Raw genomic sequence first — 16,103 nt, 5'->3', positions numbered from 1 at the left:
TCCGAGACTGTTAAACTTTAAAATTTTTTTGCAGATTAATTTTAGGCCCACCTTTCTGCTTTGCCTTTCCAGGTCAATGAACACGAATTGCAATTGGCCCCTGAGTTACTAAGCAAGGCAATATCATCAGCGAATCGCAAGTTACTAAGGTATTTTCCATTAACTCTTATCCCCAATTCTTTCCAATCTGTCTCTGAACACCTCCTGTAAACACGCTGTGAATAGCATTGTAGAGATCGTGTCTCCCTGCCTGACGCCCTTATTTATTGGGATTTTGTTGCTTTCTTTACGGAGGACTACGGTGGCTGCGGAGCCCCTATAGATATCTTTCAGTATTTTTACATACGGCTGGTAAGATTACATAGATTACGAAAAGGCATTTGATTCAGTAGAGATACCAGCAGTCATAGAGGTATTACGTAATCAAGGAGTACAGGACGCTTACGTAAATATCTTGGAAAGTACCTGCAGATCCTCCACAGTTACCTTAATTCTTCATTAGAAAAGTAGGAAGATACCTATAAAGAAAGGTGCCAGACAAGAAGACGGAATCTCTCCCATGCTATTCACTGCTTCTTAGAAGTTTTCAAGCTATTAAACAGGAAAGGCTTAGGAGCCAGGATCGACAGCAAATATCTCAGCAGGCTTCGATTTGTAGATGACATTATTCTGTTCAGCAACACTTGGGAACAAGTTACAAGAAATGATTGAGGGCCTTAACAGAGAAAGTATAAGAGTGGGGCTGGAAGATTAATATGCCGAAGACAAAGACAATTATCAATAGCTGGGCAAAGGAATAAGAATTCAAGCTCTCCAGCCAGCCTCTAGAGTCTGCGAAGGAATACGTTTACCTATAGGTCAATTACTCACAGCGGACCCTGATAATGAGATAAAATTTATAGAAGACTAAAAATAGATGGGAGCGTATTCGGCAGATATTCTCAGATCCTGACTGGAAGCTTACCTTTATCATTTAAAATAAAGGTGTACAATGATTGCTTTCTACCGATGCTAACATATGGGGCGGAAACTTGGAGACCGACAAAGAAGCTCAGTTAAGGACCGCGCAAAGAGCGATGGCACAAAGAATGTTAGGCGTAACGTTAAGGGACGGGAAGAGAGCGGTGTGGATCAGAGAGCGAACAGGGATAGGCGATATTCTAATTGACATTAAGATAAAGAAATAGAGCTTGGCAAGTCATGTAATGCATAGGTTAGATAACTGGTAGACTATTAGTCTTACAGAAGGGGTACCAAGAGAAGGGAAGCCCAGTTGAAGATGTCAGAAGACTAAGTGGGGTAATTAAATTAAGAAATTCGCTGGCGCTCGCCGGAATGTGTTGGCGCAGGACAGGAGTAAATGGAGATCCCAGGGAGAGGCCTTCGTCCTGCAGTGGACTTAATGTAGGTTGCTGCTGCTGATGATGATGATGATTCTAGGGCTACTTTCCTCGGAAATCTAATGCGTGACACGAGGCGCTTCATAGATATACATATACGGGGTCCTTTGGGGGTATTTACTGTGTCCCACTTAACTTGAGCCAAACATTAAAGATATGAAAATTTCACGTAGCTGGAGAGAACCAAAGGTAATGTTTGCCGTTGCTTGGAGATACTCAGGTTATTTTTCGCACGCCGCCTAATTGCATAATTAGTCTAACTTAATCAACTTCTCAAATATTCTAATTAGATGAAAAGTGTCAATGACAAAATTGCAGAGCAACGTGAAAAACTCCCGATATGCTGTCTGTCGTTCAATACGTGCGATAGAAAAGTGTTTCCCAAGCATAACAAAGCCCGCGAATTCACGCAATGCGCGTCGAGCGGCCAGTCGCGCGGCAATTTCGCGTGTATACTCGCGGTGGCGGGTCCCATGCGAACTCCTGTTCGTGGCTATTGAATTCGTCGTAGTCGTAGCTACCACTGTATGACAAATTCGAAGCGGTGATGCAGTTCACATTCTCAACGGAATGTCCAGCACGGTCAAGAATCAGCCGAGCGTCTGCTCTTCCCCGCTTTCGGTCTTCCCGCACAGGGGTGGACATAATATTGTAGATGTCGAGACCGGCATGCCTTGCTCGCTTCCCCCGCATGGCTGTGTCGCCGCTCCTGACGTCACAAGAAGTTTGCGCGGCTGCTCGGTCAGGTTTCAGTTTCGCCCTTTTTTTACCTATGTAAAGTTGGCTTTGAATTTGCGGAGCAATCCGCTATCATACGTTTGACAAGGGGGTCTCGGGAACCGAAAATTTCCATTACTTTGACATGGTGAAAAAATCAACGGAGTTGCCCTTTATGACTACTGAAGGACAAGGAAACACAATGTAGATTAACTACGATGAAATTACTGGAGCGTAATTGCGATTTCTTGAGGGCTACTTAAAATAGTCAGGTTAAATAAAATGAACTACAGTTAAGTAATTAGCCCAATCATATTGTGATTAAGGCTAAATTTAGTAACCCTGATAAGGAATGACAAGGGTGCTTATTAAGCCTAATTTCGATGGATTACCATTGTATGACTACACCGTTGCACTGATTATGACTAATCAGGATAATTTAGGACATTTAGAATAACTTAATCATAATTAGCGTTATTACGATTACATTTCTGAGGTCCAATCAAAAATAATAAGGGTAATGGACATTATTTCATATTACAATACTTAACCCTAATTCAGACTCTTTACTAATACATTACATTCGCCCAATAAGGTTAATTCCGGCGAATTATGTTCACACTTTACATAATTCCAGCAGGTAATTGCAATACATCCAGCACATTGCGTCATCGCCGACACACTGAGCCACGTTCTTTGTGACTCGGCCCCTAAATCGATCGTTCCTTATATGCGTCAGATACATCAGAATCAATGAAACCTAGCAATGTGCAAGATGAGCGACTGGAAAGAATGCGTATGCACTGACAAGCGCCATTAAGAAGAGTCTGCAGTATTTTTTTATTCTGCTGAGGATTTTGTAAGTTTCCTCAGGTGAAGGGCAATAAAGGAAAAAAAATTCGAGGCAAAAGTGACACGTGTTGTACCTGAGGAATGCTGTCGACGGCGATGGATTGATGCAGAATGAGGCATTAAAAGCACCCGCTATATCGGACTGGTCTTCAAACACGCGGGTTCCTGCTTGAGTCGTGGTTATTTCTGCAAGCATAGCGGATCTGCCAAAAAAGGCATTTACGATTTTCCAATGTTGTTTACTGTCGGTCCCAGCTCGCTTTGATTCATCTTCAAAGTAGGGGCCCTATAAGGTAAAACTATTCGCAGATGTTTTTATTCCAATCTCGTGACGTCAAATTGGTGTAACCGCTAACGCAAGCAACGGGCGGTCACCCGCAGGGTTGTCTGAATAGACCAATCAAACGCTCTCCTCGTTCATAGGAGGTCACTTTTGTTTCCTTGAAAAACTAATAACATTGCCTATACTCAGTGGCTTGTTTTGTCTAATTGGCTGACCAGAGGCGAGGAGATCACTCAAGTGGAGAGGGATTCGATAGGGCCGAGCCTCTTCACTGAAAGTCGATAACCGGATGAAGAAGGTGGTGCCGGCGTCTGCGATTGGTCCGCTTTCCCTTGCTTAGCTTGCGGTGGCTGGTCAAAAATTGCGGTGGCATGCAGCGGAAGTTTAAGAATGACGCTAAAACGGATCCTCAGCATAGAAAAGTTGGCAGAATGAGGTCGAAAACATGACGAAAGTGCTCGAAAACATTACACGGCCACGCAAGTAGTTTTATACGCAAATAAACCCATGCTCTCCGGCAGGTGCGAGGCGCCAGTGCCTGAGCAATCGGCGGCAGCCATCTTTTATTCTTTTCGGAACGGGGCAGCCTGCGGCTATTCAGAAGAAAATGCAGTTTTGTTCGGCATATTAATGCATCTTTAATGCGTACATGTCCCTTTGACTCGGTAAATTTTTGTGGTTTTGTGACGTCGCGTGACAGGCAGGTGAAGTGGGTACAGCCCGAAAACTTTTGACCAATAGCCGGGGGCTAATGGTGCGAAGGCGTCGAATCAGAAATAATTATTTTTCTTTTTTCGGTCAAATCATGCATAATTAGTCTGTACACGTCATATCAGATGGGGAGCTATCGCAGTTTTCGTGACCTCGCATTACAGACAGGTGAAGTGGGGGTGGTCCAAAAAAGTGTTTGTCGAATCGCGGATGCTGGATTACAGAATTGGAATAGAAAAGTTCGGAATAGTTTTACGTTATAGCGCCGTAGCGCCCTTAAGCGCCTTTAAGCATATTGCCTATAATGTGTTGGAGTAATCATTTTTGCACTTATGTATACTAACATTAAATGATTGTCGTTTTGTATTTTCGCAGAAGTCTCCTTTTTGTTTTCAAGCATTTCAGTAGGTTAGGTGTCAACCACGGATTACCTGGGGCAACACACTTTTTTTCTGCAGAAAGACCATGTTGTGGCGGTCGTAGCAGCATTGGTAATAATAGAAAAATTGCTGATAGGAAATTTCTCCGTGGTTGCACTTGGAGGGTCCGGGACATCAAGCAGCGGCTACCCCCTCCGAAGCTGCACCTGCCTATTTCTGCCCTCCCTTCAAAGCCTATCGGCAGGTTAATATGGGGAGCTTGGTGTCGATCCCGGCGCGGGCGGACCGAGAGCATCCTTAACGAACACTATTTCCTTGAACTTATTGCTTGAACCCTTATGTTGGTTCTCCACCGGGGACGAAATCTTTTTCTTTTGTCGTCGTGGCTGCGACTCCGTGTCAAGCTTGACCACTGAATACTGTGGGCGCCTCGTGAAGTGCGTGTTAAGTGAAATCTGGTAGAGCCTGCATGCGTACGATTCTAGCGATTCTAATTTGCAGTATTACGTCCCAATAGCTTTTTTTTTTTCTTTTTTGCTGTGCTTCCGCCTCCTGGGTCAAGCTGAAACTGATTATTCGCTTTGCTTTCCTGAACTCATCGCGTTCCGTCTTCTTTTTTTATGGTCCCCTCTATTTATATCTCGTTTTTAGCAGCTCGAGGATCGTCGCACCATGCCTAACCTGTGCATTTTGCGAAAAAAAAGTAACAATGCGTCCCTCATAGGTTAATCCAAAGTGTGCAATCGAAGGGTAAATTTATAGACTGACAACTGTGGTGCTACGTTTACTGAGAAATTAGTTTTGTCTGTAGCCGCATTATTCGCAAGCCACTCGAACCCGTCCTTCTTCTTGCATTCTTCTTGCAACTGTCGGTAAGGCTTACAATAGAGAGCTTTAGCTGTGCCGTGTTACCGTACGGTAAGTACAATGATACCGCACCGGTCAAGGAGTGCGCATGCCCGCACTTTACCGTACGGAAGGACATTAAAGTTAGCCTAAACTTGAGCAGCTAGGTTAGTCGCGTCATCTCTAGGTGGCAGAGTCTTTATTCCAGAGGACCCAGATATACTATTGTAGTAAGTAACACTATTCTAGTTATCTCCTAGTGTAAAAGGACGGCTGAAATTCCGTATCAGAAATTTTGAATATGCGTGCCCCTCACAGCCAAACCTGCAGCGTGATTCGCTCGTTCTCATAGGACTAGGAATCACGGCTGTTCTGGACACAGAGAAACTGTTCTTGCAGCATGTGTCAGCGCACAGCTGTAGAGTTGCAGCTGTGTGGAGTTGACAACAAAAGCTTGGAAAGATTGGGCCGGCTGCAATGGGGACGCAGCCGCAGTGGGGTGCGTAAAAAGTTTTTGTGCGTGCTGCTGAGCGTTCATGAACCACTATGGTTCAGAAACAACACAACCAACTACACCGTGACAGTTGTTCACGCATTAGGAATCGTACATGCTTAGCTTGCTTTGCAGGTACTGCGGGCCTAAGTTCGGCTCTTTCAATCGTGCTCACTCCTATTCGTAGATACCCCGCTCTGGTCAAGTGCGGTGGGTGTGGATTGGCGTCCCAATATCTTGCTGCCTGAGTCTCTTGACGTCATTTATGGACCCTACGAGTCGAACACGAGGGCATCGGGACCAAGCAATTGTCAAAGTTCTGCAGCAAATTACACACTATAGCAAGCCTTATAACTCCTGCTGAGCACAGGTTTGAGTCGGACGGGTTTATTTATTTTTATTTATTTATTACAAATACTTTCAGAGCCCAAGGGCATTACAGAAATGAGTGTTAATGCACATACAAGTGTGCAATAATACCATTTATGAAAATACAAGTTAACAAAATAAATAATCTTCAATGGCACTTCTGAACTTAGTGTCGATAATGGCAGCGATGGATGCAGGCAGGTGGTTCCATTCTGTGCTGGTTTTGGGAATGAAAGAATAATTATTAAGTTAGTTCGGCAAAATGGCACACCAACCTTGAACTTGTGGTTCAGACGCGATAAATGTGCGTCGGTTGAAGAAAAATATAGCTTTTGAACACTTCAATTTGATGATAGATTTTGTGAAAGAGGCAGAGACGAAGAAATTTACGACGTAAAGACAGATCAGGCAGGTTTAGTGTGTTCTTCATTGTGGATACAGAAGCGTAGCGGGAATAATTTGATAGAATAAACCGGGCTGCGCAATTCTGAACAGATTGAAGGGAAGCGATTAGTATGGATTAGTATGGATTGACTGGGGTCCCCGATGCTGGATGCGTATTCTAGTTTTGGACGCACTAAAATTTTCTAAAGAATTAATTTTAAGGAAGACGGCGTTTTGGAAAATTTAAGGCGCAGGTAGCCAAGAATGCGGTTAGCATTGCGGGTTACATAATCAACGTGCATGTTCCAGGATAGGTCGTTAGTCATATTAATGCCAAGGTATTTGTAGGAGTTAACGGAATTCAAGGGGGCTCCTCTAAAGTAATAACTGTGGTTTGTACTGTGAGGGCGCCGGGTTATTCTCATGGTTTTACATTTATTAACGTTTAATTGCATAAGCCATTTGTCACACCATAGAGATAATTGATCGAGACCTCTTTGGATATTTAGTGACTAAGAAAAAATTGTTATTTTGTTGTAAATTACGCAGTCATTTGCAGAAAGTTTAATTGATAAAAAAACAATACTGTCAGGAAGATCATTTATATATACAAGAAACAACAAAGGGCCCAGTACAGACCCCTGTGGTACGCCGGACGTAACAGAAGAAAGAGCAGAAGAATAATCGTTAGCAGTTACATATTGAGTACGGTTTGAAAGAAAGTCTATAATCCAGTTGAATACGCTAGTGTCGATATTAAGCTTACTAAGCTTGAAAAGGAGTAAGTCATGAAGTACTGAGTCAAATGCTTTTGCGAAATCGAGAATAGCAGTCTATATCGAAACCGATGTCAGTAGCTATAAATAGATCATTAGTAAACGTTAGTAGTTCGGTCTCACACGAAATCATTTTCTTAAATCTATGTTGAGAATTATTAAAAAAAGAATTGTTCTCCAAAAATTCAATTAGCTGCGAATGTACGATGTGTTCTATCATTTTGCATGGTATGCTAGTCGGTGAGATCGGACGATAGTTATCTGCTGAATGAGTATTACCCGATTTGAAGATAGGGACCACCTTCCCCATCTTCCAGTCGCTGGGTAATTTGGAACACCGTAGCGATTGTTCAAAAAGTTTTGAGAGTATGATTGCTGAGTACACTCCGGTTATTTTTAGCACCTTTGAGTTGAGTAGGTCAGCACCAGCGGAAGAGGAGATCTTCAGCTTGTCAATGAGCTTGGTAATGCCAATCCAATCTATAACAATGGGGTCCATTGGGGAAAAGTTTTGTCAGGTAAACGGGGTAATAATGCAGAAGCAGCTGTATTGAAGACGGAAAGAAATGCGTTGTTTAAGACTGTGCAAGACTGGCTAAGAGGAAGGGTAGTGTCATCGCTATCAGATAAGTGTATGAGTCGTGTTGTTGAACCACTGACAATGCTCCAAAATTTGCGAGGGTTTGTTCGAAGTACCGATGGCAGGGTGTTGTTAAGAAAGGAATCTTTTGCGCACTGAATCGCACCGGTATATTCTTTATGAACTCGCTGATATGCTGCCCAATGATCAGTATTGTTAGTTCGCTTTGCGCGACGGAACATTATTTTCTTTTTATTTGACAGGCGCTTTAACGAAGAGTTGAACCATGATAACCGGGAATTGTAGATGATTTTCTTTTTCGGAATATATCGCTCAACCAGATGTGGAATCTTTTCTTTATACATGGTCCAGTTTTCTTCTATGGAATGTTTGCCGAAGTTGCTGATATAGCCTTCTGCAAATAATTCTAACTCAGCTATTATTGAACTTGTATCAGCTCTGTTGTAGTCCCGTATTATACTTTTTCGCATTTCTGTGCCGTGTTTTTGAGGTAAAGTGAATCAATGAATGGTCACTTAATCCTGGCAGGTAAGTTAAGTCGGAAACTAACTCTGGAATCGTAGTAAATAGTAGGTCAAGAATACTGGAAGATGTTGCGGTTATACGAGTCGGGTCATGAAAGAGTTCAGTAAGGTTAAAGTTAGCACAAAGATTAAGGAGTTGCATACATTCAGGTGAAGCATTTTTTACGGTAGTAGAATCGTTGTTCCATAGTATTGTAGGAAAGCTTAAGTCGCCTAAAATAAGCAGAGGGGAATTGGGAAACCTAATTACAAGGCTATTAAGGACATCATAAAGATCATTACAAAAAGATGAGGCAGCTGGAGGACGGTACAATGCACAGAAAATAAATTCCCGATTTGCAATAGATACACTTATACAAACAAGTTCCAAAAGCGATACGACTGGAACAGCCGAGGATGCGAACATGTCACTAACAGCAATAAGTACACCGCCCCCAGATCGGACGTCACGGTCAAAGCGGCATATATTGTAATTCTTTTCACATTGGAATATTTCGGAGTCCTTTATCTTAGCAGAGAGCCAGGTCTCAGTTATAACAACTATTAACGTTTGTTAAGAACGCTTCGCGCATTTTTAAAGAGCAGCGATACATTGTTTCCGTCTTTCTTAACGGTTCTCAGCTATGATGAACTTGAAGTTACGCCCCCATTGCCCCGCGCGTGCGTCTTAGCAACAGGTTCTATTTCGCGCACTGAGTCAGTAACTGCGCAGTAAGCATACATATTATTATTCATGATGAGTTTGTTATATCGCAGTCAACCTGACTGGCCCTTCGACTTACTAAATTCAGTTAACTTCTTACGCAAGTGACGGGTTGATCTACAAAAATTTTCACTGACAGTTATGCCGGAGATCTTAATTTTACTTCTTTGGGAAAAGATCGTGTCCTTCAGCTTCGCTGAAGAGAATTTGGCAATAACAGGGCGGGGTTTGCTGTCATTAAAACTGCCTAGTCTGTGTGCTCTAGAAATATCGCCATCGGATACTCGCCCAAATGTCGATCCTTCTACAGGATAATTGCAAGTTAAGCTGTCTTGAGAACAAATCACGCACAGTGCTTTCTGACTGAGCCCATGTTTCAGCTGAATTGTCGGGGATGCCGTAAAACAAAAGGTTGTCACGTCTGGAACGGTCTTCTAAGTCGTCCAGACGAGATTGTATTAAAACGTTCTGTCTCTGGACTACCTCTGATACAATGCTCAAGATTTCTGTTTCAGATCTATTGCATTCAACATTTTCAACGATTGCCTCAAGAGCAGTCAACCTATTCGTCACGTCGCAAACTTTGTGTGCCAGCGCTTCTTGGTTATCTTTCAGTTCATGGAAGGCATCCAATAATTCCTTGTGGCGCGTGTCAACCTTTTCAGAGAGGGCTGCAATGGCAGCTAGCACATCACTATGGGTAGGTCCAGGATTCATTTAAATACCACCGGAGACCAGAAGTTGTTTCGTAACAAGTACACATTCACATATTGTTATGAACAAAGCACTTGGGCACGGGAGAAGCAGCAGGCAGGCATTACTAACCTGCACATAGAAAAGGGGATTCGTGAGCGACAACTGCATCGCTGCCGCTTTCCCGTGCCTACCGAAGATAGGTAGTTGAGGTCCGTTTCTTATACTTTGGTATGATAGCGCTGCCGATGATGACGCCCTTTCGTGGCCAGTAATGAAGAAGGTGGTTCTGCGCATGTCCATGTCGTGTAAGCCACTACAGCCAATCGCCGGTTCTAATACCAACAGCTCAAGCAGTAGTGGTGCCGACATCGTCGCTGACAGCTCAGGAGACCGAGGAAGCCATGGCACAAGTAGCACGACAAACTGCACATAGTAGAAAAGGGAACTCGTGTGCGACGACGGCGTGGCTGCCGCTTTCCTGTGCCCACTGAAGATAGGTAGCCGAAGTCCGTTTCTTATACTTTGGTAGGATAGCGCTGCCGATGATGACGCCCTTTCGTGGCCAGTAATGAAGAAGGTGGTTCTGCGCATGTCCATGTCGTGTAAGCCACTACAGCCAATCGCCGGTTCTAATACCAACAGCTCAGGTAGTAGCGGTGCCGACATCGTCGCTGACAGCTCAGGAGACCGAGGAAGCCATGGCACAAGTAGCACGACAAACTGCACATAGTAGAAAAGGGAACTCGTGTGCGACGACGGCATGGCTGCCGCTTTCCTGTGCCCACTGAAGATAGGTAGCCGAAGTCCGTTTCTTATACTTTGGTAGGATAGCGCTGCTGATGATGACGCCCTTTCGTGGCCAGTAATGAAGAAGGTGGTTCTGCGCATGTCCATGTCATGTAAGCCACTACAGCCAATCGCCGGTTCTAATACCAACAGCTCAGGTAGTAGTGGTGCCGACATCGTCGCTGACGGCTCAGGAGACCGAGGAAGCCATGGCACAAGCAGCACTACAAATTACACATAGTAGAAAAGGGGATTCGTCAGCGACGACTGCATCGCTGCCGCTTTCCCATGCCCACTGAAGATAGGTAGCTGAGGTCCGTTTCTTATACTTTGGTATGATAGCGCTGCCGATGATGGCGCCCTTTCGTGGCCAGTAATGAAGAAGGTGGTTCTGCGCATGTCAATGTCGTGTAAGCCACTACAGCCAATCGCCGGTTCTAATACCAACAGCTCAGGTAGTAGTGGTGCCGACATCGTCGCTGACGGCTCAGGAGACCGAGGAAGCCATGGCACAAGCAGCACTGCAAATTGCACATAGTAGAAAAGGGGATTCGTGAGCGACGACTGCATCGCTGCCGCTTTCCCGTGCCCACTGAAGATAGGTAGCTGAGGTCCGTTTCTTATACTTTGATATGATAGCGCTGTCGATGATGACGCCCTTTCATGGTCAGTAATGAAGAAGGTGGTTCTGCGCATGTCCGTGTCGTGTAGGCCACAACAGTCGATCGCCGGTTCCAACACCAACAGCTCATGCAGTAGTGGTGCCGACATCGTCGCTGACGGCTCAGGAGACCGAGGAAGCCATGGCACACGCAGCACGACAAACTGCACATAGTAGAAAAGGGGATTCGTGAGCGATGACTGCATCGCTGCCGCTTTCCCGTGCCCACTCCCGTGCCCATATTAGTATTATGCCTAATAGACTCAGAATGATTTCTTTCGAAAGCAGCTGCTGCCGCTTGGATCGACCGTACTGCTGAGCTGCGCCTCTCTGAATGCCAATCGAGACGTTAAATTTAGTTCCGACTGCGTCATTCGTAACGTGACAGCAGCGCCATCTGTGCATGCGACAAATGCATGAACAAGTAATGGCTTCTCTCCTCTGCACAACCATGCCAAAGTAAGGCGCGTGGTCAGTATGGCTGCTAGGTAGCATGTTTTCCTTGCATTGCGTTACAGGCGGTTTTAGAAAGCGACCTCCATGACTGAGACAAAAAAAAAATTCCGACAGAACCCACCTAATGATGACTGTCGACGTTAATGTCATTAACATTCAAGCAATGTACCAACTCACTGTTCTGTATTCGCCTTTTCTTTTTGCAATTTCTAGTGAGGCACCTAGACTAACGATGCTAATCGCATAATAAAACTACACAACAAAGCGGTACCACCAGACCACAGTTTCTACACCTGCCAACGCCACAAAGAAGGCATCACTAAACGCGGTATCCAAACTACAACCAGTTTTGTTTCGTTCGCTATGGAGAATTCAGGTTCAGCCTATCTGACTTGGTATGAAGAACGGCGCAACGGCATAGGAGTCCATTTCAGGCGTAAAACATTTTCTTCACTGTCATCTAGAAGAGCGCGTGTTCTTGCTTATATATGTCGGACATGCGCCTGTGAAGTGCGCCGGCAGCAAGCCATAGGGTTCAGACAGAAATCAAGTGACAACAAAGTTGCGGAAGTTGGATCGCACTAAAGTGAGCTGATTTATCACGGAAAGATAGTTACACTTTGTGACTAATAATAAAGGTTGTGTGTGCGATGGTTAACACAATGCAATTTTCGAAGTATCATTTATGCTGTGATGAATTTGATGCAGCGTAGTACTTATTTATGTACGCCAAGCCAAGTTAGAGACAATAGTGGTGTTTTTGATACTCTGTAGTGACACTGCAGGTAAATTATTATTTAGTAACCGTAACGAAAACCGTAATGCCATATATTTCGACGCCGTCTCCTGGGGTCTATATGAAAAATTTTTATCGGTAAAAAGGAATTACAATGTGTAGTAAAAGACCTAAAGACTAAACTTCCCAGGTCTCAAGAACTTGTATTGAACCCCAACAGGGCCGAAATGCGAAAAAGTACTTTCTCATACGTCACGGCACGCTGACGTACAGGCTATGGAGTTCGGGCGGGACGTTCCATAATGAAAATTTGACGTTCACTTTCCCTTCCATTCGTCAGCCCATTGCCGCGAGATCAACAACAGTAGAGCTCTTCAGAAACACTTCGTTGGCCCAACTTATTCCGTGTTCCTCGTTGGCGTGCCTTTAGAGCTAATGAAAGTGTTTCTCCGCGCTTCTCTCGCCGACAGATAGACAGTCCTATGGGCAAACTGGTGGGCACCACCGTGTCCACGAACAGCGGCGTGAGCGTGAACCACTGGCAGGGCGTGCCCTACGCCCGCAGCGGCCCGCACCGGTTCGCCAAGCCCGAGCCCCTGAACGACCCCAGCAAGTGCGAAACAGTGCTCGCCGTGCAGCCGCGCCCCCCCTGCGCCCAGTGGGTGAACGGCCAAGTGTTGGGCAGCGAGGACTGTCTGCACCTGAACGTGTGGGCGCCTACCGCACCCAGCGACGGCAAGAGACCCCTGGTGCTGGCGGCCACGGGACACTGGTTCCAACGGAGCACCACCGACGTGCCCCAGTGGGCAGACCTCGCTGCGCAGGGTAATGTCGCCCGAGCTGATCCCGGGGGAGGAGGGGAATGGCGCTGCAGCCCCTCGAACTGTGCGAAAGAGCGAATTGCATTTAAGAGGCTGCTGCACTAGCTAAATAATATACGCGACGCGAATGAATTTTCAAGGGGACAGCTTTCTTCAGCTCTTTCGTCCCACTTTCCGGTTTGACAGTTCCTCGCCGATGGTCGGTTTCGAACTTTGGTGCCTGAGCATCGAAGTTTGTTGGTGTAACCATTAAGCTGAAGCTACACGTACACTAGTCGGCATGTCACAGTCGATTCTCACTGAGGCAGATTTATGTCATGCGAGAAATCGCTCAGTCTTTTGATTGATAATTTAGCAACTCTAAATATAAAGCAATTACGTACAGTACATAAATATTTACGCATTTTCTTGCACTCTCAATAACGAAGTACGAAACGATGTTTGCCAAGGTGTACGAGTGAGCGCATGCTTGCGTACGCTGGCGCGCGTCTCTTGCACATGCAACGTGTCATTCCTCGCGAGGCGCGCCAGGTGCAAGGCGCGTAGAGGCGAGCTTGCACGCATCACCAAGCGTCGGTAAGCGTCGGCAAGCGTTGGCAGGCGTGCTGATGGGTGCTCCTGCCGCAAATGCAGCCAGTAGGTAATCTATCTGGCACAACTGTTACCTGTTCACTTCTAAACAGAGATTGAATGTCATTTTCCAGAGAATTTTATCCTGTGTTCCCGTATTGAGCATTCTATGGCACCATTTGTAAGCAGGCTGACTTCGCCGCATGGGTGGCTGGATGAAATGCTCTCTATTGTACGCTCAGGTAAACGCTCGGCAGCAGTTATTGGTGGTTGTTTTCGGCATGACCATTGGCCAGATTTGTCTGGTGCGCCGTCTTCTACGTTGTAAATGAGTAGGAGATGTACTGAAGAAAGTTAAATTGACATGGCCGGGGTTTCTGCAGCCGGTGAGGCGGCCGGAGCACCCTATACGATACATGCGCTCGTGTTTTAACCTACTGCAGTCATCCTCGGAGATCAGATGCCTATCTATGTGTACATTCATTTCACCAATACGTCATTATTGTAACATTCGTCCTGCAGTTCATCTAGGCTGTGCAGGAGTACAGAATTTTAGGCTAGTTGGTTGGTTGGTTGTTAAGTTGCATTGGCCATAGTGTTGAAGTGACGCGGAGAAAAAAGAACGACAAGACAGCTAAACGTTAGCGTACTGTTCTTGTACTTGCTCGCCCGCGTCGCTTGAGCGCTACAGTTACAGCAACACCCTAGGCTGTAATTTAGCCTGATTACCTCGAAAAACATTCCAGGCGATCGCAACAACGTGGGCGCTGTTCTGTTGTATACTACGACAAGCGTTCAGACTATCATTTGCGCGACTATTACGTTACTGATTTGCTAGGCATGATTATTGCCTCCGAATAAAATAGTTATGGTTTATATTATCAGCATGCCGTACAAGCCGCAAGATAATAACTCCTATTTTATTATTCAGTACATTCTTCTAGACGCACTCACCCGGTTTGCCGGAACGGTCTCATCACAGAAAGCCGTCGTATTATTTTTATGCAGTGCCCATTGGGTCTGCTCTATAGGTAACATTCTGTGCTGAAGCACTACGCTTACCTATCGTAAATGGTTCACCAACAACAGTTTTGAGCCACGCCACAGGCCTCATGCAGAAAGCCCGTCGTATTTCTGCCTATACATGTGTCAGCTGTTGGCTGACGCATGTATGCTCATCACTATTGGCGCTCAGATGTTTCGGTTTAGCATTGAGCTGGCAGTGCATGAGCACAGTAGCTCAGTCCACACGCCAAGCGATCAGATGGTGACAAGTTTTTTCCTATTGACACTCTAAATAGTTCGAGTCGATGCACAGATGCCACTGCTCTCTTTCCAGAGGGAACCGATGCATCCTATATAATTCGAAATCATACAAACCCCATAACTGTTCACGTTAGCCCCAAGCTTGCGCAGCCCGCTGTTCGCCCTTTCTTTAGATATGGCTGCAAGCAACGACTGAACAATGGTTCACTCGTGGCCTAGTTTCAGCAGGCATCCCCTTTCACAGATCGAGTGAAGAACACCTCCAAATCGCTTCTGACCGTGCGATGGCAACTCATTTCTGTACGGCTGCGTCGGCGGGCACAGGCCAAAAGGGACGAAACTTGCACCGTGCGTTGGTTTCCAGACCTTTCCTCCTCGCACCATAAAAAGATACATGGTCGCCACAGAACCTTGAGCTTGCATCCTTATTTATCGGTTCCAGAGGGCTTGCAACTGTAGCAACATGCGTTGTGACCACAAACTTTTCAATTTTTGTAAGTTCAGCCTGCACTGCCCCTCGCATGCAAACAGAATGCTTCTCTCGTTGAACAACTTCGGCTCCAATAAGGAACAAGCACAGCCCGCTGTTCTGCGATTAAGTCGTGCTTAGCCCTGAAAAACTGCTTTTTGTATCAAGGCTTTCACTTTCTGTTCCCAGTGTTTCGACATGTTTCGCAGAGGAACCAAGAGGTTCAAATAACGCAGGTTTTTCCTGCTCAGGCGGATGTATTGCAGACATTCTCTGTCCGGAAGAGCTGCTTCTACATTGTGTACAACGTACAGAGGGAGCTCCACGGTCTGAACCTGGTGGTTCACCACGGCTTTCGCCAGACCCTTGTGTTTCGCAATAGCTCCAGTATACATGCGAAGTTTTAATGACACAAGCTGATGTTGTTTCCGTGGAAACAGCTTTTTGAACTCTTGCCACGAGGCACTGCATGCGGTGTGCTGTTGTTGTTTTTTCACGTGCATGCAGTTCGCCGTCGATTTTCAGAAGCGCAGTGGAATGGTTCTATGTTGACACCCTATAGCGACCTTGTGGTGAGAGCTTCCGCGATTGCGTGTTGTTAAA

The 16,103-nt window shown here is 45.5% G+C and overlaps 1 protein-coding gene across 1 annotated transcript in view; it reads left to right on the top strand.

The window, feature by feature from the left end:
- The window catches only part of LOC142558312 (liver carboxylesterase 1-like), a 150,517-nt gene that overhangs the window by 74,318 nt on the left and 60,096 nt on the right, over nt 1-16,103 (top strand). Inside the window, exon 3 of the mRNA XM_075670461.1 lies at nt 12,845-13,199. Within this exon, the coding sequence (XP_075526576.1) occupies nt 12,845-13,199 (355 nt within the window). The remainder of the gene's footprint in view (nt 1-12,844; nt 13,200-16,103) is intronic.

This window comes from Dermacentor variabilis, chromosome 9 (genome assembly GCF_050947875.1).
Source record: "Dermacentor variabilis isolate Ectoservices chromosome 9, ASM5094787v1, whole genome shotgun sequence".
Taxonomy (NCBI): Eukaryota; Metazoa; Arthropoda; class Arachnida; order Ixodida; family Ixodidae; genus Dermacentor; species Dermacentor variabilis.
Note: the sequence above shows the minus strand (reverse complement) of the source record. Positions and strands in the feature narration are given on the sequence as shown.